Source organism: Achroia grisella, unplaced genomic scaffold (assembly GCF_030625045.1).
Source record: "Achroia grisella isolate CSIRO2021 unplaced genomic scaffold, CSIRO_AGI_Agris_v1 utg770, whole genome shotgun sequence".
NCBI classification, from domain to species: Eukaryota; Metazoa; Arthropoda; class Insecta; order Lepidoptera; family Pyralidae; genus Achroia; species Achroia grisella.
Window position 1 is genome coordinate 4,043,112 of NW_026713016.1, and position 27,999 is coordinate 4,071,110.

Here is a 27,999-nt window from a genome sequence, read left to right on the forward strand (position 1 = left end):
ATAGAACATAATATTCCAGGGCAATAAACTTTTGTTATATATGTCGTTATGTTGCACAACCTTCAATGCTTATATCATTATATGAATATATATATATATATATTATTAATTATATAGAACAAAAATAGGATATAAAATTTCTAATATTATCTCAGATTGAACTTGACTATAGGAAAAACTGTAGAGCTTTACTAATTTATGCAACTAAAATAAAGTAACATCCTCTTCTAGTTATAAAAAACACTAATCCAGCCCATAGCGATCAGATTTGGATAACACCAATGTAAAGGTATGTTTGGTTATATTGTGTGTTCCTACTTTTAATCTTTATTAGTTACAAGTTTAAGCAATGTACTAGTAACTAATAGAAAATAGATTACATTACAATTATTACTGAATATAAAAATATCACTATCTATACTGATTTAAACTTTGTTTTAATGCGAACTTTATTAGGAATTGATTATGTAGTCATTATGCACTGATTTAGGCGGGATTTAGCTGCATTATTGTTGACGCCCTACATCTTGTTTATACGCCTAATTAACTTTTCCTACCTTAAATTAATTTAATCTCATGTACGCATATCATTTATGTTGTGACGAACTAATATCACGCAATTACCCATGCATACACTACATTGTTTCCTAACCAGAGGCTAAAAACAACGCGCCAACGTCCTTCGCCAAGTGAAATTTTATTTTACACTAATATGGCGCTCAGTTAAATATTGAGCTAAAAAATGCTATTAGATAAAACATTAATTGAAATTGCATTTTGCGTCAATTATTTTAAATACATGACGATGACCGCTAAGTACAATATATTCTGGTAATCCACTCTCGGACTATCTCCTTAACGAAATTATAAGTATATACAGCATAAATTATATGCTAACATTAACAATGCATCACAAAAATTTATAAAAAAATTGTATTACAAAATAAAATATATCCGATAAAGCTTTTAGTACATAAGCAGTGTATAATTAGGTATATATATCAATAAAACGGTCAAGAAACTCGAAAATTTCCCGAGTGATTCTAATCGTCATCATTTTCCCTAACTAACAATGAAACGTAACACGAAAATTCTCTCGAAGTTGTACGGCCACGGTGAATTGACTTAAGTGGCACATGTAATAAAGGCTACACTTGTGTAACACACTGCGCTAGCTTTTCGATCTCAGCTTGCAGAGCCTGTCGCTTCTCTGTTTCTATCATTAGCTTTCTATTGAGATCGTCGATGGCAGCTTTAAATGTAGTATTCTGATCTTCTATGATTTTCTCCAACTTTAATATCTGTAAAATGTAAATAAGATGAAATAACCATAACACACATTGTGTGCTTATATATATAGTAGGTCATATATTTCTTAGAATTTTCAATGATAAGGAATTTTGGCCTGCAGCGTTCAAATTTATGCATAGTTTCAGACGAGAAATATTAGTACTATAATTCAATATTTATTCAACACAGAAAGGTACCTTACAAGAAATTATTATCTTTAATTAAGTTGATAATGCAAAGCCGAATGCATTCTTCGCACACATTTAATGTCGCGTTGCATGTGAAAAATTCGCATTTCCTTTTATTCAAGCAATTTGTTACAACTAGATTAGTAACAAACAATATAATTTATTAAGGCCGATTATTACAAATGAACAGTTACACATAATATGATAATTAAATAATTATTTCCAAAACTGGTAGGGTACATAATTTAACCATACTTAACACGTCATCTTTGCACTCCTTCCATCTGCGTATTATTAAATAAATGAAATAATCTACTCACTCTAGTATTGAGCTGCGCTACCAACGCGTCCGTGGCTTCTGGTTTATCTATTTTGAGCTGTTTGAGTCTCTCTAAAGTCGTCGATACACTCCTATCGCTAGTGAATAAGTTAGACGGCTTCTCTGGTGCTTTCTCTTCCAATTTCTCTATGATTTCTGTAGTATTCGATATTTTCTCGAACATTTCTGACGATTTTGTGATCGTGTTAACTTCGTTATGCTTCTCTGTACTACTTGCAGTCTTTTCTGGTTTGGCGTTTGAAGATTTATCAGAGGGTGGGGTAGATTCGGTTGTACGAGTGGTCGCTGAAGGTGGGTGAGGCGTTGTAGGCTTCTTAACCTCGTCTAACATACTTGCTAATGTTCGGCCTGTAATAGAATCAACAATACAAAAATTCTATACTACAATATTTATAAATGAAAATGGTTTATTTATCATTCACAAATAATGTATACATGAGAGTATGATGTATAAATAAGTAAAAAGAAAACAATCCCACAATATAAAGGCAATATATATAATATATATATGGTGCAAAATCTATCTTAGTATATATATGAATAATATATTATGTTTGGACGTACATAGGCAATAAAGGTTTTAAGATCCAATTATAAAGGTACCTGCGGCGGTTGGCGATTGTACTGCAGGTTTGCTGGCGGGTTCTTCGCGTTCACGAGCTACTGGGGCGGTGTCCTTCTTAGAGTCCAACGAATGACGCACTTTCGTCTGAAACATTCATAAAACACTAAATATTTACCTTTTTATTTATTTAAGAATTTATGTGTTTCACTCAAACATACAATATAGAGATTCTGTCTATATTTAAATAATTATTTTATTTGAAACCCTTTAAACAATTAATACAAAATGATAACATGTTTGCATTGTTAGGTTAGGTTAGGATGGAGTGGATGTAAAAGTCCATCATCACACATGGATTTTAATATATGTATACCCACCTCCTCGAAACTCTCCAAGACTGACATTCGGCTGCTAATGGACGAGGTGCTCTTCGACATTTCCATAGAATGACTTGTTGGCCTTTTCTCGTCGAGACCAACATCCAAAATTCTGTAATTACACGAATATTATGCAATTTTACTAATTGCTTATAACTACCAGTAATACAAAAGCATCGTAACTAACTATAGACTTTGAACAATATTATTATCTATTGCAAATGTAGTATAGCAGTTCACAGTGCCATTAAATAGAAGACTAGATGAAGATATCTCACACTAATATACTATAACATTTAAGTGACATCTAACTTATATTTATAGAAAGCGTGTTATAAATAAGGCATTATGGCTTCTATAATTAAATTTGACTTTTATAATATATTTAGCTCAGTTCAATATTAACATACCTACTTAGACTTAACAAACAGTTAACAACAAAAGTAAAAATCAGTACGATTAAAAAATTTAAATATGCACGTTTTTACATATTGTTTACATTTTTTATTATAAAGTACTGCGTTGTTTCTTCTTTTATCTGCTCTACTTTCGTTACATATTAAACATACTATTTTTCTTTATAGAAACACTGTCTTTCCATAATTAAATTTACCAGCATAGTAATAATATAGTCCCTTCGCTCACAAGTATAATGCAGTTAGTACCTGTCGGTGCTGCCGGCCCCGGCGGGGCGCGGCTTGCCGTCAGTTCCGATGCTGGTCTTCTTTGCTTGGTTTAGCTTCAACTCCTCCATCCATGGCGCTCTATGCTTCTCCCACTCTCGCGTGCGAGGCCTTATCTCTTCCACTTTCTCGAGGGGAGGTTTTTCCGCTGGGGCGGCTAACGATAGAATTATAATGAAGTTGATATTCTTAATAAAACAGTTGTAGCTCCAATATATTATATATATATTAAAGAAATTACTGGAGAATAATAATTTCTGGAGAAACAATAAGAAAGAACAACAACAAGAACAAAAAAAATCAAGCTATCATTGCTTATCGTTTAAGATTAGTTCGTTTATAATTACTTTGTCTATTCAATACCTACCAGGTATTAAAAAGAAACAAATTGTATCCGTCATTAGAAGTTGTATGTAATATTTTCTTAAATTACCTTCATGTCCATTACTGAGGCCTATTTGCTGAGGCGATTCATCTCTTACTCCTTGACTGGGTGGTCTGCGTCTCGGCGCTTTCGCTCTGGAAAAGAGTCCGAAATTTTAGCAAGAAACCAAATAAATATATAATACCTAACATTTTTCTGTTGTACTTACCACTGGCAAACGCTCGGATTGGATCAAAGATAATAATCAAAGGAATAGCTTTGGCAATGTTTGATATAATACAAAAATATTGTTGGGTAGAAAAGGAAAACTGACAACAAATCTCCGTAAAACCGAGTAGGATAGGAGGTAGTAACATATTGCAAGTTGGTAAGAACTAGATAGATTTATATCAACCAAATGTCGTTAGTCAAAGGCCGTTCAGTCAATTATGCGATATGAGAAACAAAATGATGCGAAGCAAGAAGAGCCTATTTATATTTATGCTATTTAATCTCCATTAAGTTTTCCTTCCTCCACAGTAAAATAAATATACTGTTTCATCATTTTTTGGAATCAACTTCCTAGACACATACATATTATATGAACGAAAATCTTATTTAGTAATCAATGTATATGATGAAACTGCAGACCAAGTTATTAATATATGTGTTACCTGCTGGCGCGTGGGTCGTTGAGTAACGAGTTCCGCTCGACATGGTCGAACGTGGCGGCGTTGTTGGGCGGCTTGCTGGCGCCACCGCCGTCGGGACGGTCCCACTCGCCGCCGCTACTGCTGCCGCTGCTCACAGTTGTCGATGATGACTTCTCTCTGTTTATCATTAGTGTATAATACAGGCCACTTAGTCTATTGTATTTATAAAGCTTTATATATATTTTTCGGTTACCCTTCCTGTGTTTGTGATGTTTCATTGATAATATATATCTTACAATTCCCTGGTTTCCTTTATCGCCCACAATTAGTATAGGCGTAAACTCTAAAGTAAAAACTTGCTTACATAATCAGATTCTTGATTAGCTGAATCCGCGACTTAGTTCCCGTATGCCTTTTTTGTTTTGAAAAGATTGGAAAAATGTAAACACTAAATTTTAAGTGTAACTTACCATCGACATTTTATACATATTTTCAATATACGAAGATTTAAGCATACATAGGGACAGACAGATGTGTCTGTCCCTATGTATGCTTAAATCTTTAAAACTACGCAACAGATTTTCAAGCGGTTTTTTAAATAATAGATAAAGTGATTTAAGAAGAGGGTTTATATATATAGTACATGTACATCCGTGCAAAGCCGGGGCGAGTAGCTAGTAATACATATAAGGGAAAACCGCACCCAAATTCGGTTAGGCCGTTTTCAAGATTAGCACGCATAAACGCTCGGACTAAGAGGCAAAAATTCTAATATGTATTGTTTTGGGTTTTACTACGTCGATAAAACGGCCCATTAGTATTTTTTCTCATATATCTGTCATGTACAAATAGCAATCACTTATATTATATATAGCTATGGCTGAAGATCCACAGAATATTATTTCCTCCTGTTACAAACTCTATTTTCTTATATTTACTAGGTAGGTAGGTTTTAGTGGTCATGCCTCTTTTCTATTACATTCGACTGCATAAATACCGTGACACAGAGTGGTCAGCATTATTTTGGCAGCTAAGTTTCAAGCTTTTTAACATTTAAAGTTATCAAATCATTATAAACAGCCATATACTTCTCGGCTTTGAAAGCCACCAGCTAAAAATAAACGGTCTTCTAGCACCGCATTTAAAATTTAAATAAGTTGTATGAAGATGTTTGTGCAAAACGGAATATGAAGAAAAAAACTGTGAATGGTAACATTAATATGGTACGGCTAATATGGAATCTATGTCCCCAAAAATAATATATTGACCATTCTTGACGGTATGATATACATATAAGATTTATATTAACATATTACTACTATTTTAGTACAACTGTAAGGCCCACGCATATAAAACGCTATATCTTAGGCAATTCTTAACGGATTTGATATGGATTTTAGCGATAAGCATAGTTATTAATGTTTTTATACAATTCACAGATTATCTAACCATTTAACACGTATTATAAATAAGGCAAAATAACAATGTTTTTAATTAAAATTTGATACATTTTTTTTATTGTAGTACAAATTGCTAAATCAGGTCTTACTTTTCAGTCGACGATAACATTTTACTTTTGAGCCACCCACCAACACCGCTCGACATTGTCGGACTTTTCTTTGTCGGTACTGGAGGTTTTCTAATCTGTAATAAATAATAAATAAAATTTTCAAGGTTTCCTTATCAAAACAATTACTGCATAATCCAAGGTCAATATTTATTATTTACTTACTGTGCCCGTGGTTTCACCTGCGTTAAATTTTAATAAAAAAATAGAGCACTTGTGTTATTCTGCTGCATAGTCTATATTACTTTAAATTTCATTAAAATCAGTTCAGTAGTTTTTGCGTTAAAGAGTAGCAAACATCCATTACTTATTATTCCATTACTCATTACTCACTTACAAACTTTCGCATTTATAACATTTATAAGACTAATTATTGGGCATATTACAACATATTTGACGCTGTATAAAGGAGTAATCTCAAATAGAAATTTCTGGACCTAGTGCCTATGCAAGAAACAGCTAAATAACATAATAAAATGCGGGAGTATATCCTTTGGCACTCTATTCTTTCTGCCCATAAGAGACATAACTGTATGTGATAATAGATGTATAGGCTATACAATGTATTGTTAATACGCCACTATTTATCAATTTGAGTTTCTTGTACAAAACCGTCATTAAATTATTTATCCTTAACCTAGAAGTAGGGTGCTAATGGGATATAATGATCATATACTTATTAATATGTATAACCAAAAATAAACTACTTACTTGTACTTCAAGCGATCCGTCGTTGGTAGTCTCGCTGTGAATCATTTTTTCTGACTCATTTTTATTTGCGTGTGTAGTTGTACTCTGTATGCTGCTTTCTTTATTAGATGTGTTCTCCTTGTGCGTACTGGAATATGATAAATACAGCATATACCATCCTTAACATCCTTATGGTATTATTACATTTGTAGCTACAAATACCGTATACCAACAGTATGACCAGGATACTCAAATACCAATACACCATCACCATTAGTCCACAAAAACAGTAAAGGCAAAAAAAATATTACACTTATAATATGTTTATGCTTTTTATAAGTGTAATATTTTTTTTACTTATATTATCAATATTAGCTATTATTTTAAATATAATATTTTACACACGACACCATTGGCGTCGACTTATAAACATATAAATTTAATATTTTTATATAATAAAAAAATGAAAAATAGGGACGAGGCAAAAACTGTCTGTTATGTGTTAAGGTTTCAAGTAATATCGGTCTACATACAGGCTAAAGAAAGCTGCGAAAAATACTTTGAAAAAAGAGGATTGATATGTTTTGTATAAACTTTTAATCTACCTAGTATATATACCCCGTTCCAGTAGAACTAGAAAGATAAATAATTCGATTTCTTTCACTAAATTAATTATACATCACACATACGATATGTCAGTATGACCACAGATAACATAATATTACATACAGATACCCCATCCCATACAAGAAAATGGTTCCTTCCTAACTCGGGCTATTCTTCGGGCTATTTTATTTCGCCGCCGTAGCCGCTAGATGTCTCTAGATCTGAAGCAGTTCGGATTACTAGTGGGTGCTTAGTAACAAAGCACGAAAATAGATGGCAGTCAATTCAGTCTACATGACATCTGTTTTGCAAAGATAGGTATATACAAGATATGTAGGTAACTGTATCGTGTACCTCATTAGGGACGATTCAAGATTCAATGTAAATGTGTAGGTATAATATCGTTAGCCGATACCCTGCAGATATGGCTTATGTGCCAATGTATATATTATGTTATAGTTTATTCTACATTCCATGCCTATTTTTTTCTCTCGACGAAGATATGTTGTAACGCGTCTGCGCTATACGTATAGCCCGATTTTGATACGTTTATACTCGTACGTATCAACATCGGGCTATATGATTTTTTATTTCAATCGTTATGTGTAAGAGACTGGTTTTAGCTACAATGAATTTACTGGTATATACCTCATGTATTCTACGATGTACCCCTCTTTTCCCTAATGAGAATTCCGCTATATCTTATATATAAACTTCGTATCACAGTGTTAGTTGCCATATTTCTCCCACATTTTGATGAAATTTGATACGTATACTTGCTAGGTCTGAGGTAGGGTTGTTATCTATTTTTTATACCCCTAAGTCATAGGGGTGGCCTACCCAAAATTTTTTTTTTTTTTGTATTATGGACAATTTTTTATTTATTTATAATGTTACATACACGCCTAAATTTTGGCCCGTCTTTCACCAACCCCTATTTTTAATAGCGATATTCTTACAAATATTATAAATGCTAAAGTAACTCTGTCTGTTTGTCTCGCTTTCACGCCCATTACACGTTAGAAATGTGTAACGGGGGAACACGTTACTTAGTACGAAATTATGTATATTACAATAAAACTTAACGAGAAAATATTATAATGATGTCACTGGAACACTCATTGCTTTACTACTATACCGTCCATTAGTCGCGAACTTTCTGGATGCGCGAGAGGCGCGCTCCTATTGGTCCGTCGGTGCGGTTACCGCACGACGCGCATGCGCTGTACGCTTAGATGAGTCTCACGGCACGGGCGTAAGTACTTACTATGTAATATGTATACATATGGGTGTCACAAATGTTTTTATTACAAGTAATATTACTCTATTATCTAAGCCAGTAATGTGTGCTTATTTTGAACTTGATAATATTCAGAATTACTTGTATACATAACTTTCGATATCTACAATAATAATATCTTTGATGTATGAAAGAAATGTATGTACCTACATTAAAAGATAATTTTTGACATGTATGAAATGTAAGTACCTACATTAAAATATAATTTTTGAAATGTATGAGATGTATGAAAGAAATGTATCTACCTACATAAAAAAAAAAGTTCATTTTTGAAATGTATGAAAGAAATGAATGTACCTACATTAAAAGATAATTTTTGACATGTATGAAAGAAATGAATGTACCTACATTAAAAGATAATTTTTGACATGTATGAAATGTATGTACCTACATTAAAATATAATTTTTGAAATGTATGAGATGTATGAAAGAAATGTATGTACCTACATAAAAAGTTCATTTTTTAAATGTATGAAATGTATGAAAGAAATGTATGTACCTACATTAAAAGATAATTTTTGACATGTATGAAATGTATGAAAGAAATGTATGTACCTACATTAAAATATAATTTTTGAAATGTATGCACCGTACAATAACAATACACGTTAAACATCATACCACAGAGTCATACGCAAGTTAAAAACAAACTGCTATGATATTAATGAGAAAGGAAAATCAACTTTATGGTATTCGAGTTAGGGTCGATTTCTCTCTTTTTTTTTTAATACTATTTTAATCTTGCCAGTATTCAAAGACAGCTACGATTCGTACTCGATATTTTAAATTATTATGTAATCGATTTTTCCGTACAAATGTAAATAACCAACGACACTAATAATGTACTACTATATTCCGTTCTTTGAAACGGAACACTGCTATAATTCAAAATAATGAAAATTTACTGTTCACAACGACTCATTAAAAGCATCATCGAATAATGCGCTGTAATAAAATCCTGTTATCGATTATTCAAAAAAATCGATAATACATGTATTTATTTTTAATATGACAACACTTCATACATAAGTATTATTGGAAATAGTATTACTTGCTTGTTCGGCTATTTTTAATTTACTTAAAATTTTTTTATATGTTTAATTTACAATAATGATATATTAAGTGCTTATTATTGGAAAATATAAAAAAGACATTTAATTAGGTCGATACAAATGACAACAATGCCATCTATGAAAGCATTTTGAAAACATTGAGCCCCGTATTAGCACTGATTAAATTAATTAAGTACTGGAAAATAACAAAATGAGTAAATATATGAAAATTACTTTTCTAAACGCATTATTTCATTTTAACATGTATATATAACTTTTTAAAAATGGATTAAACATTTTTGTAAACACAGTTTTGTTTTTTAAAACGTTTGCAAAACTATGAAGAATTCCATCGATACCAATCACGCCATCTATATGCAACTTTTAGCAATAATAATGGCTACTTCCTCACGGATTGCCACTGGTATGACTAACGAAAATCGAAGGTTTCCAAGGTTGACAGATGATGTCTAAAAGAAATTAAATATAATAGAATAAAAACTTATAAAACAACTTATTTAGTAACAATAAAGATGTTAATCGAATAATAAATACAACATTATTCTAAAGTATCTGTATTACTTGATATCGTTAATTATTGTTATTATTATTATTTTTTATATTGAATATATAAGATTTCCATTATTAAGATTTGTATTCAATAGATGAATGATCTTATTTCGTACATCGCTAGGCGACCATCGACATTCTTTCATTCATTTTGCTCGCAATTTTCGCTTAAATATTTCAAATACAAATTTAGTATGTAGATATAAATAAATACTTAAAAAAAATTGGTGATATATACCTACAGTAACTAACTATCAAGAATCAGATGTGTTACTATTTACATTTATTGGGTGTTTAAATAATCTTTGTTTACATTTTCCGTAAATTCTATTGAAACGGAATATACAACCTGCAATCTTATTTATTATTCTTATATATATAAGAGATGGATCGCATAAATTATTTTTTATAGATATCGTTTGGTCATTAGATATACAAATGTAATAATAATATTATGAATATTTTACGATATTGAAACTTAATACCTTATTCTAGATGTAGTTATTTCTTTGACGGAGGATGTTTTTTCAGAGTACTTGTTGAGAATGGGGTATATTGAATTGGTGGGGGTCTTTGAAGGTGGCCGGTCTGGTTTCTTTTCTTCGGGTTCTAACCCTACTGGAACATAAAACAGTAAATTATTGTTAAAACACAATATACATAATTTATTAAATTTTATTTCCAAATTGACGCGTATGGGTATAGATAGATACACCTAATTAAAATGGATCAAGGTCCACTAAAGCACTAAAATTCATCTTACAATCGATAATCAAATCTAAATATAAATATTATTGCTTTACAACAAAAATAAAAAAATTTCAGCACTGCTATGTTGTCTGCATACATACAAATAATTTTGGATCTATTTATTTTGTATGGAATATAAGCTGTGTATACATCGAAAAAATCTCGCGATATACAATAAATAATTATACGAATAGCAACAAATTGCATTATCTAACAGTTTACTAATATACATAATCAAGTGTGATCCTTAATAACAATGATACCAAATGATAGTACTAAAATATTTATTTAAATCTAATACTACATCACATAATTGATATAATAAAAATACACGTCGTGTACGAGAATCATTACGATCAGAAAAGATACGTATATGTCAATGTTTATGGCCAATTATATTTGCCATATTTTAAAATTTGTCGATCACGAAATTCGTGCTTCTAAATGAGGCACGGATGCTAAAGGAATGGTAGGATAATCAAAATGTTTGTTTTGTAATAGCAGATATGTATACGTTTTTAAGGGTCGTCAAAACACTTGCAATGTGAAATACCTTAATTTTTTTTCTCACTAGATCAGTTTTACTATTTAGGACAATGATGCCTTTATATAACTCGTAAGTTAATATCAATAAGTACCGAATTATGAATACTGTTTATGTGTACTGACTGATCAAGATACAGATAGAGCTACTTACATATATATGAGATAAAAAAATATTATTACAACACATTTATAGACATTTATAAAAGTTTTATTTACAACATATTGATGGGTAAAGTATTTTTTTTTATTTAGTAGTAAACAACTAAGCGTACGCGAAATAAGACGTAGTGGGTCAGGTCCAAAAGAGTGAACTATATGCAAACTCATGACCGCTATGATTACGAGTACAACATGAGCACTCATGAGTATGTCGATTTAAATGTTATAATAAAAATATATTTTTGCATTTATCACACGTCGAAAGAACTATATTCGTGTCTTGCTTTACCTCATTAGACTTTTACCGCTTAAAATAACACTTTATCCATACATAATTATTCACATGCCCTAGGTAAATACCTATATATATAATAAACTCACATTCTGCTCCCATTTTAAATATAAAACATTTAAATCTTAAGAAAATATACTCAAGAACATAGACGAAGGCGTCTATGAGGCAACTGGTTATAAAAAGATACTAAGGCACGGCATGCTGATCTAAGTTACGCAAAATCACGACTCTGCGCAACCTTCATGTGAAATGTCAATAGCAAAGCATCGAATACTGAGCCGGTGTAGGCGGACTGTTTACTAACATAACTTGTACTGCACGCGTGGACGCTAAATCATCAACATGTAAATTGTATTGGAATCTTAATATTCATAACATTGCATCTGTATCTATAATATTAGTAGTTAACACTTATCTATACAGAAAAGTAATATAGTAGATATGTTTAGTTATTTTGTATTATATTAATATGTATTTTTGGCAACCAAATGTATTAGCAAACGTATAGGACACCCTGTAGCTCGGTGGAGCAAACGACATATAGATATAGGGTTGTGGGTAATAACTGGAAGAGAAAGGCTGAAGATCGTGCACAGTGGCGTGCCTTGGGAGAGGCCTACGTCCAGTAGTAGGATGACAATAAAATCTATTAAAATAGATGATGACAATATGTATTGAACAATATTTAATAGAAATTTGATCCGGTTAATATCATAATAATTATTAATTAGCACTTTTTGTACATACTACAATGCTTAACATAAGACAAATTGTAGTAAAAAAACAAGCTTTCTTTGAAACACAATTTAAGGCTATAATTTTTATTAATATTATAAATACGAACTTTAATTTTCATTTAAATATTACCCTGATGTCTTTCATCGTTTATTATCGTATCCTTATCATTTAACATTAACTAGTATCGCATTCAGTCAATTGTTAATTCACAAGTTTACTGAGAATTCAATATAATTACAATTATTTAGATAACAGCATTCTTTCCGTCACTAAATAAACCAAACACAGAGTGTGTTCGATCGTTACGTAATCTGATTATAAATTTACTTATACTACAACAAAAGTATAACAATGTTTTCTTGAATATTTATAAGAAAGTACACGTCAGTAACATCGTTAATATTAAATTTAAACATTTTAATCGAGATAATTCTATTTACATGGTTAAATTTGTGTCTGCAATCCCTACTTTGTCATACCGTCCTCGTCCGAAGGGGAATGACACTAATCATGTGAAACAAACCGTTTCATGCGGTAAATACGACATCGAGACAGTCTAATCAATATGCATTTCCTTTTTAAATAAATTATGCATTTATTTCATCAGATGTTGTGAATGCAATAACCTTGTAACATATAGTCATCTTTAATAATATTGAAATGAATGGCTTTTCCATGATAAATCACAAGGTATTCATTCGGAAATTAAAAATAAATACTGGCATATTAGTACCATTAATTAAATTATAAATGATTTTAATTAATCGCAAACATATAGACTTTGTATTATTAAATAAATGTTATGGTTTCAATGTCAATGACAATATTACCTCTATAGTAACAAGATTACATCATTATGTTTACATACAATAAGGTAGAGTCACAAAGACTAGCGGTGTACTCTTAACCTGGAAAAATTTCTTGTTCCTCAACTGATTAGTATACAGCTATTCTAGTTGTGCGTTAAATAGTCGATCTTATTAGATAGCACTAATCAGTTACATTTCTTTGTTGTAAGTTGCGATGGGAAAATGTAACAATAAAAAACCTTTTACAATAAGGGCCTCTCTTTGTTTAACAATATTCGTAACAGAAGTATCAAGTAACGATAAATTCAATATTTATGAATAATACTTTAAAAGTGCTCTGTTAGCGAACACAAACAATCAAAAAAAGCTATTAAATATTTTAATTATAAAATAGCTAGCTAATCAAAATAAGCTAGCTATTTTATAATTAAAATAGCTAGCTATAATTTTTTTTGAAAAATAAATTCTGATAGTAAATGAGTACCTATTTGCAAACTTTCAAAGTAAAAGTGTAGAAGCATGAATTATTAAGTGGTTATTGATTCTTTACAACGTAGAATTAAATAATTATTAATCATTAATTTACAGATTCTATGCATGTAAGGTGTTCTATTACACGTTTTAGTTCTATATCAGACATTTTAGAATTTTAAACAATCGTTTATTGTAAATATTCAGAAACAAAAATTCTGTATGTTTTTGAAATATAACGGATAACACAGACCCTGCTATACTGCGGTAACGAATGCTCCTAAAAGATAAAACATACTTTCGTATCATCTAAATCCACATTCTATTTTAATCACATTGTCAAATTAAAATGGAATTTAACTATAAAAAGAAGTTACTTTGAAAGTGTAATTTTATTAACGTCTCTTTTGATACTTATTCACTTTATATTACAGAAAGTCATAAAATCCATTGCACATGCTTGAAAGGGATTAGTCGTAAAGTGTATAAATAAAGTGCAAAATGAAATTTTTTTCTTATTATTATTATATTATAACCTAAGCGATCACGTGATCAACTGGATATAAAAGCGTCAACGTTTATTTTCAAATTTCCACTTTGGTTCTGAGTGAAAGTGGTCCAATTTTATGCGTATTGAGATTTAGTTCATTTGGAAGAGTTGTAATAAGAAATGAAGTACTGCAAAGCATTAAAGGAACGATACAGATCATAAATATTATTGAGAATAGGCGGGAAAAAAATGTTGGGTCACTTGATAACACACGACGAACTTATGAATATTATTATCGATGGAAGGGGAGGGGGGGAGATAAAGATAGGATGAAGGAAAAACTTAAGAGTTGTGTCGTATTAGCAACTAAAGATATTGATGGAACAATGTGGAAAATGGCTAGAGCTCTACCGACAAGAGTGCGGCTCTTTAATTATGAATGGAAGAGTTAAAATTATTCTCAGCTTCCATTGTGAGTCACTGTACGTGGCTTATATTATTATATGTACATTTTTGTGATAATTGTACACATATCTTTAAGAATATTAGTTGTTTGTTATGATTACTAATCTGATTTGAACAGAACTGGATTAGATTAGATATCAAATGTGCAGACAAGTAATATAAAAACACAAGAATGGACATAGACTGTAGAGTTCATATTTTTTTAATTTGATTTTGTACCACAAATTAATAACTATTTTAGCCGCCATAAACGACGACTATGACACTACAGTCTACACTTACGTATTAATAACCTTAAATATGGGAGTCCCCAGTTATTGTTTATATTGACATCTCAATCATATTAATTTAAATTAAGTATACAAGCGGTCGTTATTAATTATATAAAGTTAATTTTATAAAGGGTTTTCCTTATATAACTTATTAAGACACAAATAAATATTTTCGTATATAAAAAGTACACTTGAATCTAGTATATAATCTATTTGTGTACCATATTTAATTAGAATCAGTCCAATATTTTTTGTATCTCTCTAAATCTCCATCCAATTAATTACAAATATAGAGAGTAAATATAATACCCAAAGTATAACAAACCTATAATCGAGATATGAAAATAATATATATATATATATATATATATATATGTTTTTGTATATATATAGAGCTGCTGTAGCTGACCCGCGCAACTTCGCCTGCATCATACTTGACATTTGTCATTATAATTCACAATTTACATAATATCTTTTTAAATATATAAAAATGTACAGTTATATATATATTATTTATCAGAATAGCCTATATGTTATTCTGATACATAACCTATATTACTGTAAAGTTTCATTAAAATCCGTTCAGCATTTTTTTCGTGAAAGAGTAACAAACATCAATCCATACTCTACATCGATTTCTCGTTTATTATATGAGTAAGATTAATAATACAAGCTGCTAAATACCTGAGGATATCAGTTCTACGAAATTATCTGGGAATAAGCCAACGCGTCCATGGAGTTCGCCGCGCCACCACCCACGGTCGGGCGCCTCCTTCGACACCACGGTCACTATGTCGCCCTCGGCCAGCGAGAGCTCATCTTCGTTGACAGCCGTGTATGGAAATAACACGCGGCATAACTCCTTCACTGTTGACAAGCAAAAACGTGACAGAGGACGTTGGTATTACAATTATTTGACGACCTCGGTGATCTAGCGGTTTAGCACACTGCTTTACATCCCATGGTCATAGGTTCATATTCATGAGTATGATTGTTTGTGTTAGCCTGTGTGTTTTCTATGTATAATATATTTCTATGTATTTACGAAAAAAAATATATCTATGTATTTGTATCAGTCTAGTACCCATAACACAAGCTTTAGCTAGCTTAACTTGGGTCTAGATGGCACTGTGTGAATTGTCCTGAGATTATTATTATTACTAGTATTATTATATTTATTAGTATTCCATATAGACATAACATGAAAAGATGGTAAAAAAAAATCTGGGGTAAAAAAAGGTTAATACTGGAACTAATTCAGTTTTAATATTAACAGGAAAATATGTATACAAATGCTATCAAATCACAACAAAATACTATACTACGATAAATACTGAGATATTTTACATATAATATACATAAACACCCTGACTGACAAAAAACCATACTCATGAATACAAAAGTGACCGTGCGAGGGATCAAACCCGTGACCATCGAAAGTATAACAGTGTGCTAGACCACCGAAGCCGTAAATTAATAAAAGAAATAACATATTTATCGATAGGAAAATACTAACCAGGTTTAGGTGGGAGTGCCGGCGCGGGTTCAACAGGCGGGACCGGCTGGGGGTCCAACATCACTACGAAGTTCGAGGGGAACACGCCAACACGGCCTTGCCGCCTGCCCTGCCACCACCCCTCCTCTACCTAAAACAAAATTAGCATAGCTAAACTTTTATATGAAATAACTAGAAACTAATTTGATACGAAAACTATAATGAATGAATGAAAATGAAAGAAAACTATACTTCATTAAGGAATTAGCATAATTAAATAAAAAAAAATAAACAGTGATCAGCATTATACTGTGACTATATCCACCCGTCCGTTAACATCTACATATTTAAAAATTAAAATCATAAGAATAAATTTACACACTGATAGTGAAATCAATAAAATTTGAAAGCATAGTTTTTATTTTCTATGCAGGAAGACCTGAACTTGGAGCCTGGTACTTAATTATAGGCCGAAATCATTAAAAAGCAAATATTTTATGGTCCGATTTTGAAACGGCATTAAATTTAATCCAAGGTAATTACAATGATATTGACATCCAAATTCTAACATCAGTAAACATATTTTCATAACTGTATTAGCAATTCATAATCAATAAATTATTATGTAGAAAACAAATCACCCTGAAATAATGGAAGGTTAGGAGGTCACAAAAACAAACTACTGGTCAACTTTTAATACCTAGTATTTAATAATGCTGCATCCTGGATTATGACTATTTGTCATAAAAAAATATAATAAATAAATATTTAAAACAATACCTCTCCAAGTACGTCGAGCACATCTCCCACACCCAATGACAACTCATCCGGGTTAGCTGGTTGATAGCTGAACACCGCCCGGCAGCGACCCTGGACGCCACCAGACCTGATCCAAAACATAAAACATTGTTTAAAACAATACATTTTCGAAGAGCACACAAAAGACAATGTCTCCCGACTAAAATTTGTTCATCTTTCCTGTTCAGTTAGTACTTGGTGCTATTTGTAAATGACTAGTGCTACAATGTGCTTATTAATATTTATTATACATTAATACGATTATTATTCGTATTCGCATCGACAACTTTTATTCTAAAATTATATATGTAAATATAAGTCGTTACTTTAAATACTAAAAATATATTTGTAATATCCTTTTCGATATGTTTGAGAAATTATCAGGCAATCTCAAAAATTAACCAATTCAAATGCCGTTCTCACTACTGTATTGTACCAAGTTTGCAATGACTTTTGATGTTTGATTAATTCCAATCGGTTCACAAACAAAAACAAAAAATTTGTAATTTATATTTATCCCGTATACAATGTGTACGAAGTCACAGGCATAGTTCAGAATAAAGTAAACTTGAGAAAAATAATGATTTCGATTTATGTGTGTCACATTACTTTGGCAATTTTAACTGATCACACTATGAAATAATGTCTTATGAACAATCACCTGATAAAAAATAAATATAGCTGTATATCATAGGTGCATAAAGATATATATAATATATCTTTATGCGCCTATTATATACAGCTAACAAAAAAACATTTACAATATATATTTTTTCTAAATATTATATTCCTATTGCTTAAAATATAAATAATTATTCAATTAATTATACATTTTGTCCATTCCTCTTAATTTTCTGAACAATAATTTACCTGTCATAGTCGTAAGTCATCAATTTCTAAAATAAATAAACCATATTTTTAAATTAATTAATTAATTCGAACGATTTATGTGAATTTGAATCGTGCGACTTCACTACGACCTCGCGATAATAAATATTATTGTTTTATAATTTTTAGGTACCTACAGTATTACAGCATTTACACAAATTGTCAAATGCTTCAAACTCCATAATTGTAAAGATAATTTATTACATATGAATGTTGTAAATATTTCATTAAATTTCATTATTAGTATTTAATATTATAATACCAACCTAAAATTTTACCCCATTTATTCTATACACCTGCTTTTAATTATTTTATTGTGCATTACTTTTTTATATTATATAGAATTTAGCTATTAATATAGAGAGCTGAAATATTTAGCTGCCTTTCGGTATGGCTAAGCATCAGTATCAGTATAACGAGATGACGCTGAAGTCAGATTAGCTACCTCATTATTGCGAATTTATCAGGAATTAAACACAAATATTTCCAGGGGGACCACGTTGACATCCACCTAATAAGATATATAGATTGGTACTTTTGTCTATGCTAATATTATAAAGAGGAAATGATTTGGATTTCTTTTGTTCATTAATTTGTTTGTAACATGTTATAATGGATAAACATATATTAATTAATTCCAATATTTAATAAGGATTTCTATAACCTCATTTACATATATATAACGAATCGCATACAAAAGCTGACAACCAACTGGTTGATAGCAAGAAGATGGATACCTCATATTTATATGTCAGTGTGTCCTCCTTTCTCTATTCACTCTCTCTTTATATTTATTCAAATATCAAAACTATTTCCTACAATAGATTTAAACAAAAATATATAACAAGACAGTTCAAGACAGCAAGTTCGCCAATTTTGTATCGATTTTTATTATTCCTTTATTCATCCAAAAGGTATCATACTATCATTTCAAGATTGATTTGATTTTTTTTGTATAATAATAACTCAAAATTCCTTGTATCATAATACTACTGTGTTTGAAGTAGGTAGGTACATTAAAATACTAACCGATACCAAACGACATTTATAACAATTCTTAATACAACTTTATCGCTTTTATTAATCATGCCCTTACCACAACGACGTTATGTTTAAAAATAGAAAAATGATGACAGATTGAACCTAGACTCCACACTAAACAGTTCTAAACTATCCATTAATAAGACATAGCTGACTTATTGGTCATTATGATTAATAATCAACGTGGACATATACGTCTACACTTTTTTTATAATATATATATATATATCACTTACGGTTTCATCATCTGTCGATTCAAATGTAAGGAGAGAGTTTCCCCTTAGGTCAACTTCTATACTTTAAATGACACTATAAAAATTATTTCACTAACTAATACAATTCACAACAATATTAATATCGAAATTGAGACGAATTAAAGATATCTCGCTGACGGACGCACAAACACTGACTAGCAAAGCTAACCAAGTGTTATCAGACGCTTATCCGTACTGATAAGATATACACTGCACAATTGTTCCAAAGATATTAATTGAAGAAATATTAAATAAAACATTTTCAACTATTAGATATTAATATTTTAATAAATAAAACAATGTACCGTCACGACTGTTTTCCTAGAAGGGGTAGCCAGAGGCATTGTCAAAAGTCAAGTTCTTGGTGACAATACTTGACAAGAGACACAACATCAGGTACTGTGCTTTCCACAATGGAATCAAATATACTGCTCAAATACCTATATATTTGAGCAGTATATTTGATTCCATTGTGGAAAGCACAATACCTGATGTTGTGTCTCGAATTGATTTTGATTTCATCACCGGTGAGCCATCCAGATATCTAAATATTAATACGTGAAGAAAAAACTTTGTACCCCTTTCTAAACAATATGTGCGGAAGCAGGGATATGAAATTTCGTACACTTCTAGTTTATATAGAGAAAGAGTGTAGAATGCCAATATATTTTTTTAATTTAGAATAAAAAATACATTAAGGCAATAAAAAAAATTACACACACTACCATTTTGACATACATGTACTCCTTTGTTTATTGTTAAAGTCTGTGGTTAAATTGAGAATGTTTGTCTTTAATATTATTTGTCTAGTCTCACTGAATGTTAAATTAATTAATTATCGTCAACAACTGGACGACTACTAGTATTTATAAATTCATATGCAAATTTTTGTTGGTGTCGTTCAGATTTAAACTCACTAGATGTCGGAGTAAATCGGGGTAATAAACCATTAGATCACGACCCTCTGATTTACTTAAAATAACAAATATCAGACATTCACTAATAACATAACGTTGCGTACGTTATGCTATGCTCTTAGCGATTTCGTGTATATATAGTACATACCTAAATGTTACTTTTCCCCAGTTTTATCAAACTATTTGATATGTAACATGTATGTAACGGAAATAAACACTTCCAATTTATTTTTAACCGATATCAAAAAGGAGGAGGTGATCACATAATTGAAATATTTGTAGGTTAAGTAAGATATTTACTATTCTGAATAAACGTTCAATATTTTAAAAAAACATCTACGTCAATAGATACTTAATCAAGATTGTAATCCTAAATAGTATTACCTATATTATAAATTAAGTGTTTCCTTGTGGAAGAAGGTCAGAATCATAACTTTAAATAATATAAAAGTGTATGTCCCAAAATTTTAATAATTAATACACCTATTCATACAAATGTAGAACATCCTAACAGTAACGCTCGTTCTTGTACTGAAAAGGTCAAAACTTAGATAAAGGAAATAAATACGGTCATAGATCATCGTCTATTTAGTAAGTGAATATGACGGTCAGTTTATCATAAATACGGTACAAAACTGTGTACATACTCTGTTGAGGATTTAGTCCTTGACTAGAAATATGACATCATTCATATTGTCATATCGTTATGAATGTATTAAAGTAAATTAACTTACCTATTCAGTTTGTTCAAACATTCATTACAATCGATTCGATATTTAATACCTACACATAACACAAAGAATTAAAAAAAGATCCTGTCCTGAAACCAATTCCCATCTATCGGCATTGAAATGTACCGTTTCGTATCTTTTGATTTACGTTTACTGCGGTTTACGGTTTACATCCCTAAGAGCTTGCGTTTAAATGTGGGCGAAACCAAAAAATTCTTATACTTCTTACACATAAAATATGCACTCTCTGGTGACAGAAACACCGCGATATACACCCATAAATTGGATCTAAATATGTGTATACCTGTTATTTCATCTGGGATAATGATCGTGAAGTTATATATGAAATTATACACTAGCAATATAATTCAATTATTTGGTGATTGGATGAATTAACTGACATTTTATAATGGATTTGGATTTAGTATTGATTGCGGTTCAAAAGGCATTACAAATTAATATAATTATAGGTCAATGTTACGACGATATACCTACGTTAAGTCTTATTAATTATAGAGTAACATGTCCATTTTAATCTTTTTAGGGCAATTGAAGGATTCTTACTACGATATTACACAGTATGGGCAATACTTACCTTCTTGAAGTTGATTGAAAATAAGTCGGAAAATAAAGTGAAACATACGAGTTCTTGATAGGTATTGTTAGAAATAGTATTTAATACATAAACAAAAAAAAATATTAAAACCATTGTGTCTGAAGAAAAATGTTCACTTTGTGATTATAATTATAAGTGTTATAATCACTAAATACGCGTAAAGATAGATTAAGATATACCTAAACCAGTTCCTAAGGTACAGTTGCCTAGAGCGAAAAGCTGTGTTGCTAATACACGATTATAACTGTAAACAAGCAATCAGCAGAACCAAAATTAAGGTAACATTATGTAAATTAGTATATTATTATACACTGACCTCTGACATATAGTATCACCAGAAAACGGTATTACATCCTTTTGTAATAATCTTTTATTAGTAAAAGATGTCATAAAAAATAAAATTATAGAATCTCGAACAGTATACAGTTTTATTAATAAAAAAAAAATGCAAAGCCGTTGTAAATCTACTAATATAAATATCTAACCGTTTTCACTCGAAGTTTTACGGAATAGAAAAAATTCCAATGTCAATCAATGGTTGTTATATTATGTACTTATATCTCCTATATCTTTTATCCCGTCCGTATAGCCCGTCCCGGTTCTGAACGGGTGGACATTTCCACAATGAATGCGACGCGAAAGGCAATTTATACCAATTACATTACGCATTGGGTTACATTATTGCAGTTTTAGTAGTAATCCCTTATTTTTTTTAATAATAAATATTATTTTTTTATTATTAGATCATAATAATTATTTAATAAATCACCATTTATTGCAGTGTTCAGCGGTGAATTTCCAGTCTGAACCTACGGAAGAAGAGGGGGAGAGGAGTCGTTATTAACTTTATGCATGTGACTGTAGGTACTAATTGCACCTAATATGCATAAAAGAATTAAAAATATATAATATCTAATTGCAACATATAAAATACATACAAAGAGACTTGCCTTACTGTACCTATATTGAAATATCGTCAGTTGGGCGTTTGTCTTTAAATTTTTGGTTGATTATAGCATAGGGAATTAAGGAGCACGAGTTTCTTTTGACCCTCAAAAGAAACTCATGCTCCTTAATTCCCTATAACTGATTACCAGCCATAAGCACCTTCATAATCGACAGAATTGCAGGCGTGTTTCCGACCATTTAAGAATATGCCATTATTTTAAAGTTACAACATATTTTCGTTCAAAAATACTACTTGATTCCACTGTGAGGTTGAGCGTGGCAATATGCTTCTGGAAAAACGCACAGTGGCTTAGGGATGGAATCTTAATTTGTGATAAGTATTGCGATGATAAGATTCAGGTTTCCGTTGGTTTTAAAGGGATGGTATGGTATGGTATGGTATGGTATGTTAGACTCCATTCTCCGCAATTAGCCTCACATTCGGGCCGTTGTGCGTGTAGAGCCAGACTACTAACGTAGCCAGCCAAGCTCCTCCCAAAAGCGCAGAAGACTCCTGGTGTCTTCGCAGGCTTCACGGAGCGACCTCACCGTTCCGAGGATTTGTTTTCGTTGTTGGGCCACTGCCGTGCACTCCAGGATTACGTGAGCCGCCGTTTCTTCAGCTTCAAAGCAGCCCCGACAAAGGGGGCTGTCTGTAGCATCAATTTTGTATAAGTGTTTGTTTAAGGAACAATGGCCCGTTATTGTCCCTATCATTATTTTGAGGTTTTGTCTATCTAGATTAAGTAGACATGTTGTTAACCGATGGTTCGTTTTTGGAATTGCCACTTTAGATTGTTTGCAATGAGTGGTTAGGTTCCATCTTTGGTTTTGTATTTCGGTGGATCTCTGGCGAATCCAGGTGCGAAATTGCGAGAATGGTATTGGCATGAGCGGGAGGGGGCCTGCAACCACCATACCGGATCCTACTCTCGCTAGTTCGTCCGCGGCGTCATTGCCATATGATCCGCTGTGCCCCTTTATCCACTGGATAATTACTCCGTTGTGCGATGCAATTTTTTCCAGGGCGATGTGGCACTCGATTATTAGTTTGTTGTTGGATTTTCTGTTCTGTAGTGCTTTAAGCACGGCTGCACTGTCCGATATGAATTTAATGTTGAAATTGTTGACCCCTAACCTGTATACGGCTTTTGCTGCCTCGGTCAGGGCAACACATTCGCACTGAAAGATCGAACTGTGTTTGCCGAGCGGTATAGATATGTTCATGTTGAGGTCAAGGGAATGTGCCCCAGCTCCTGAACCGTTCTGTGTTTTGGAGCCATCTGTGTATATGCGTAGTTCATTTACTGCAGATTGGTCCCTTTCCTCCTCCTTCAATTGTATTTGGTATTTCCTGTTAAACGAGTGGTATGCTTGAGTTCTGTCACACGGAGCGGCAATCAAAGGTTCATATTCGATTGCTTGGTTCAGGATGGTTGTGTGAGAACTGTAATGGCTTTTGCCCCATAGACCTAGATGGTATAATCTTGTGGCAGCTATAGCTGCTTCTTGCTGTATGTATAGGTCAAGGGGTGTAATGTTAAGGGCTATTTCCATTGCCATTGTTGGGGTTGTTTTCATACATCCAGTAACTGAAGAGCATGCAAGCCTTTGGAAAGATCTTAGTTTGTTGACTGTGGTCGTAAGTTTCGACCTTGTCCACCAAACCAAGGCCCCATATGCCAGCATTGGTCTTATTACTGATGTGTAAAGGGATAAGGATAGTATGCACCCTGCGCTAACGGTATAGTATGCACTGGCGGGGGACTAGTGGTTGATAATAAAAGGAGGATGAGGTCTAGTCAGTCAGCCCATTATAGAGAATTTACTCTGAATTAACCGCAATGGTTTCCAGGCGTGGATGTCGACCATAGAGTATATTCCTAGCAATGGGGCAATAGGCCCCGATACTAATACTCATTCCCTTTTCGCATTTAATAAGCTACAGACAGCGAATACTATCAAAACCTGAGAATGAACTACACGGAATAAGGGCAATACGAATTGATAAAACACCATAGATGTATACTACGCTTCTCTTTAAATGAGAAAAGATAAATATCTGTTTATCTCTATTTCCTAGACACGTCAGCCAGCAGTAATCACCCATCAGAAAATAGTTTTATGCACACGTAGGTACAGTATTTAGAAATACTTTCATATTGCTCACTTTAATGTGAATTCGAGATGACGAATGTACAGTAACAATTAGTCATTGTCTTCATTATTGATATTATGAATACACTCTATATCAATTGTAGAACGCACCTTAATAAAACTTAGTACTAGGATCAACCGTCGACAAAGCAAGTAATTTTTTTATGTGATTGGAATGGTCACCTGAGCGGTAACGGTCACCTATACTATTTACATGAATAGCACCACGAACATCAAGGTATCACGTGATACCTGTGATCATTTGTGGTTGCCATTGTAGAAGACTAAAATGTGAAATCTGGTATTTCACTACAGAATCATACCCTACAACCGAAATTTAGCTTACTAACGCAGCAACTAAAAACCTACGGTGTTTTCGGTTATTGACTTGATAACGATTTCACACAGGATTATCACCATTTCACCATGATTTCACATTTGATATTACAAAAAACTACTTTACTGTAAAATCTTTATAGTAAAGTTTGCTATCAATATATACTTATATGCTATGGAATACTACAGATTTAATCATTCTTTAAACAATAGTATATACAATATATAAACAATTATACTGATTTTAATATCAATGTACCTGGTCATTGCTAAACTACTACTACTACTAAGATTACAAAATCCTAATTACATGTCTAATGGATTGACCAATTTGGATGAATTTTTGTGTATATATTTTAATGAGCACCTGGATGGTTTGGAAACACAAACTGATCAAGTATATGGTGCTGCTTAGCCTGCCAGGTCAGCTAGTAATATATTTTATTTATTAATTCACAATTGCACATGCATATATATATAATTAATATTATCAGTTTACTTCATTTGGGACCTAAATGTATAAATTATATAATATACCTATATATTATACATCTATATATAGATTATCCATGCATGATATACACATTCATGTTTTATTTTCAATTATCTTCAGAAGACCAGATGGGTCTCAAAAATTTCTCTTATGAGTAATTTATTTAATAAACTAACCTGACATTGGCTTGTTCAGCTAGTACAGTAACAAAATTATCAGGGAACATGCCCCGACGGCCACGTAGTTCTCCTTTCCACCAGCCACCCGATAGTCTTTCTACTTCCCGTAACACATCACCTGGTCTGATAGTTAGTTCATCAGGTTCCGATGCATCATATGTGTAGTTTACAATACATGACACTGCAAAAGAATATGCATTTAAATATTTGTGCAAGATAATTATAAATTAAACCTACTTAATATGCTATGTGGGATACAAAATTAATTAAAAATAGTTAATTACACTTGAAGAAATAATATATTATTAAACACAGACCATCTAATAATGTCTCCCTCCTGTTCTTTATGTATATAGCAAGCAAAAATATCACTATTATTATTTCAATCAATCATGTTTGCAATGTTTCATAAAGTTGTGATATATACATGTGTAATATAATTTTTTGTAACAAATAATTAATTGGAATATTAACTAAAGGACCATACAGTAATCCATTGGATACAACAAAATAAATGCTTTACAAAAAAGTTTAGTTAAGGTTGGGCAATTTTTTATAATATGTCGAACAAATACTTAATTATTCTTAAAATAGTGCCTGCACTAATGGTATATGCTAGAGGGGCACTAGTGGTTGATGGCATGATGAGCATTGATGACATATTAGTCTATTGATATATAATATTATAATTAAATAAATATTATTATTTAACAGCTTAGTGTTGATGGTTGTTCGTATCATAAACAACTCTCCTTCTAATTTTAGCAGAAATATCATAATGAATTTTCAGTGTATGTAAAATATTTGTTTTTGAATAATAGTTTATTTTTATCTATTCTATTCTATATAGATGATGTCATTCATTCTTTACCAAATGCTCAAGCAAACTTAATGCATTTGTTCTCATTTGCTATTTTGACTATTGCAGTGGTTTTGGAATGATCCCTATACAAAACTATTATTCATTAATGACACACATCATTAATGACTTATTTTACAAATTAAAATAAATATATTGTTAATAACCGGACAGTATTACAAAGAGGGATAAAATTAATACAGTTTGTAGTGTAGTAAAATGTGCTATTTTACTGGCATTAGTTGGTGATATTAAAAATAACAGTTGGAAAGTATGGTCTATACAAGACAAATAAAATTATTGTGAATATTAATAATCATATCTCAATGACAGAACTCCCAAAATTTTGTTGGTTAAAGTAACTATTAAATTAGAAGTTGCACTGTATAAGTAGCCAAAGGAGGCGTGCGATTGTTTATTAATATTCAACATGCATGACCTCACAATGCTAAAATAATGAGTCATACTCTGAAAGACGACTCACAGGTAAACAATAATAATAATATATATATTTTTAACTTATTTTAGACATTGTATACAAGGTTAATTATAGATTTTCACTAAAAATTAGGCATTTCGTAAAACAGGAAGATGCGGCAAATCTTTATCATATATTATTATATATACTAAATAATTGCAATAAAACCAAAATCGTACGTATTTAATACATTCGAAGAAATTGGATAAATTTATTGTAAAGCACGTAATACGTCATCTGATTTCGTAGTAGAATACAGTTATTCATACACAAACACCATAAGCCAGAACAGGGACGGTTTTCACTCACCCTTTGGATTTGCATTGGTCTCCATTTCCAAAGTTAAATCACATCACATTATCACATAGCATATACAAAATTAATATTCCACGTGCACATTTCAAGTTAAATCACAAAAAATAAATAATAATTACAAAATAGAAAAGAAACGCTTCAGATAAAAGTTTAATGTTATCGAGACAATCACAGATGATAGAGACTATGACGTCGATACTCAAGCTCAAACTCACGTCACGCCGTGCACAGATCATCATTACCTAATTCAGGTG

General features: G+C 31.5%; 1 protein-coding gene across 1 annotated transcript; it reads right to left on the minus strand.

Moving 5' to 3' along the window:
- Positions 1-96: 96 nt before the first annotated feature.
- Positions 97-27,960, minus strand: LOC131850475 (CD2-associated protein-like). The gene is made up of 15 exons (XM_059200703.1): positions 27,740-27,960; positions 26,091-26,274; positions 17,516-17,621; positions 16,757-16,886; positions 15,925-16,107; positions 10,731-10,863; positions 6,739-6,865; positions 6,010-6,104; positions 4,482-4,637; positions 3,877-3,962; positions 3,426-3,600; positions 2,761-2,872; positions 2,422-2,527; positions 1,799-2,166; positions 97-1,301 (listed from the first exon to the last, which is right to left on the minus strand). The coding sequence occupies exons 1-15, from the start codon at positions 27,762-27,764 to the stop codon at positions 1,149-1,151; spliced, it is 2,139 nt and encodes a 712-aa protein (XP_059056686.1). The 5' UTR covers positions 27,765-27,960; the 3' UTR covers positions 97-1,148.
- Positions 27,961-27,999: the final 39 nt, after the last annotated feature.

Excerpts from the sequence above, each read along its gene's own strand:
- LOC131850475 (XM_059200703.1), bottom strand. The coding sequence starts at position 27,764 with ATGGAGACCAATGCAAATCCAAAGG. Across the intron at positions 6,105-6,738 it reads ACGGATCGCTTGAAGTACAA|ATTAGAAAACCTCCAGTACC; the intron begins GTAAGTAGTTTA and ends TATTTATTACAG. Across the intron at positions 4,638-6,009 it reads ATGTTATCGTCGACTGAAAA|AGAGAAGTCATCATCGACAA; the intron begins GTAAGACCTGAT and ends AATGATAAACAG.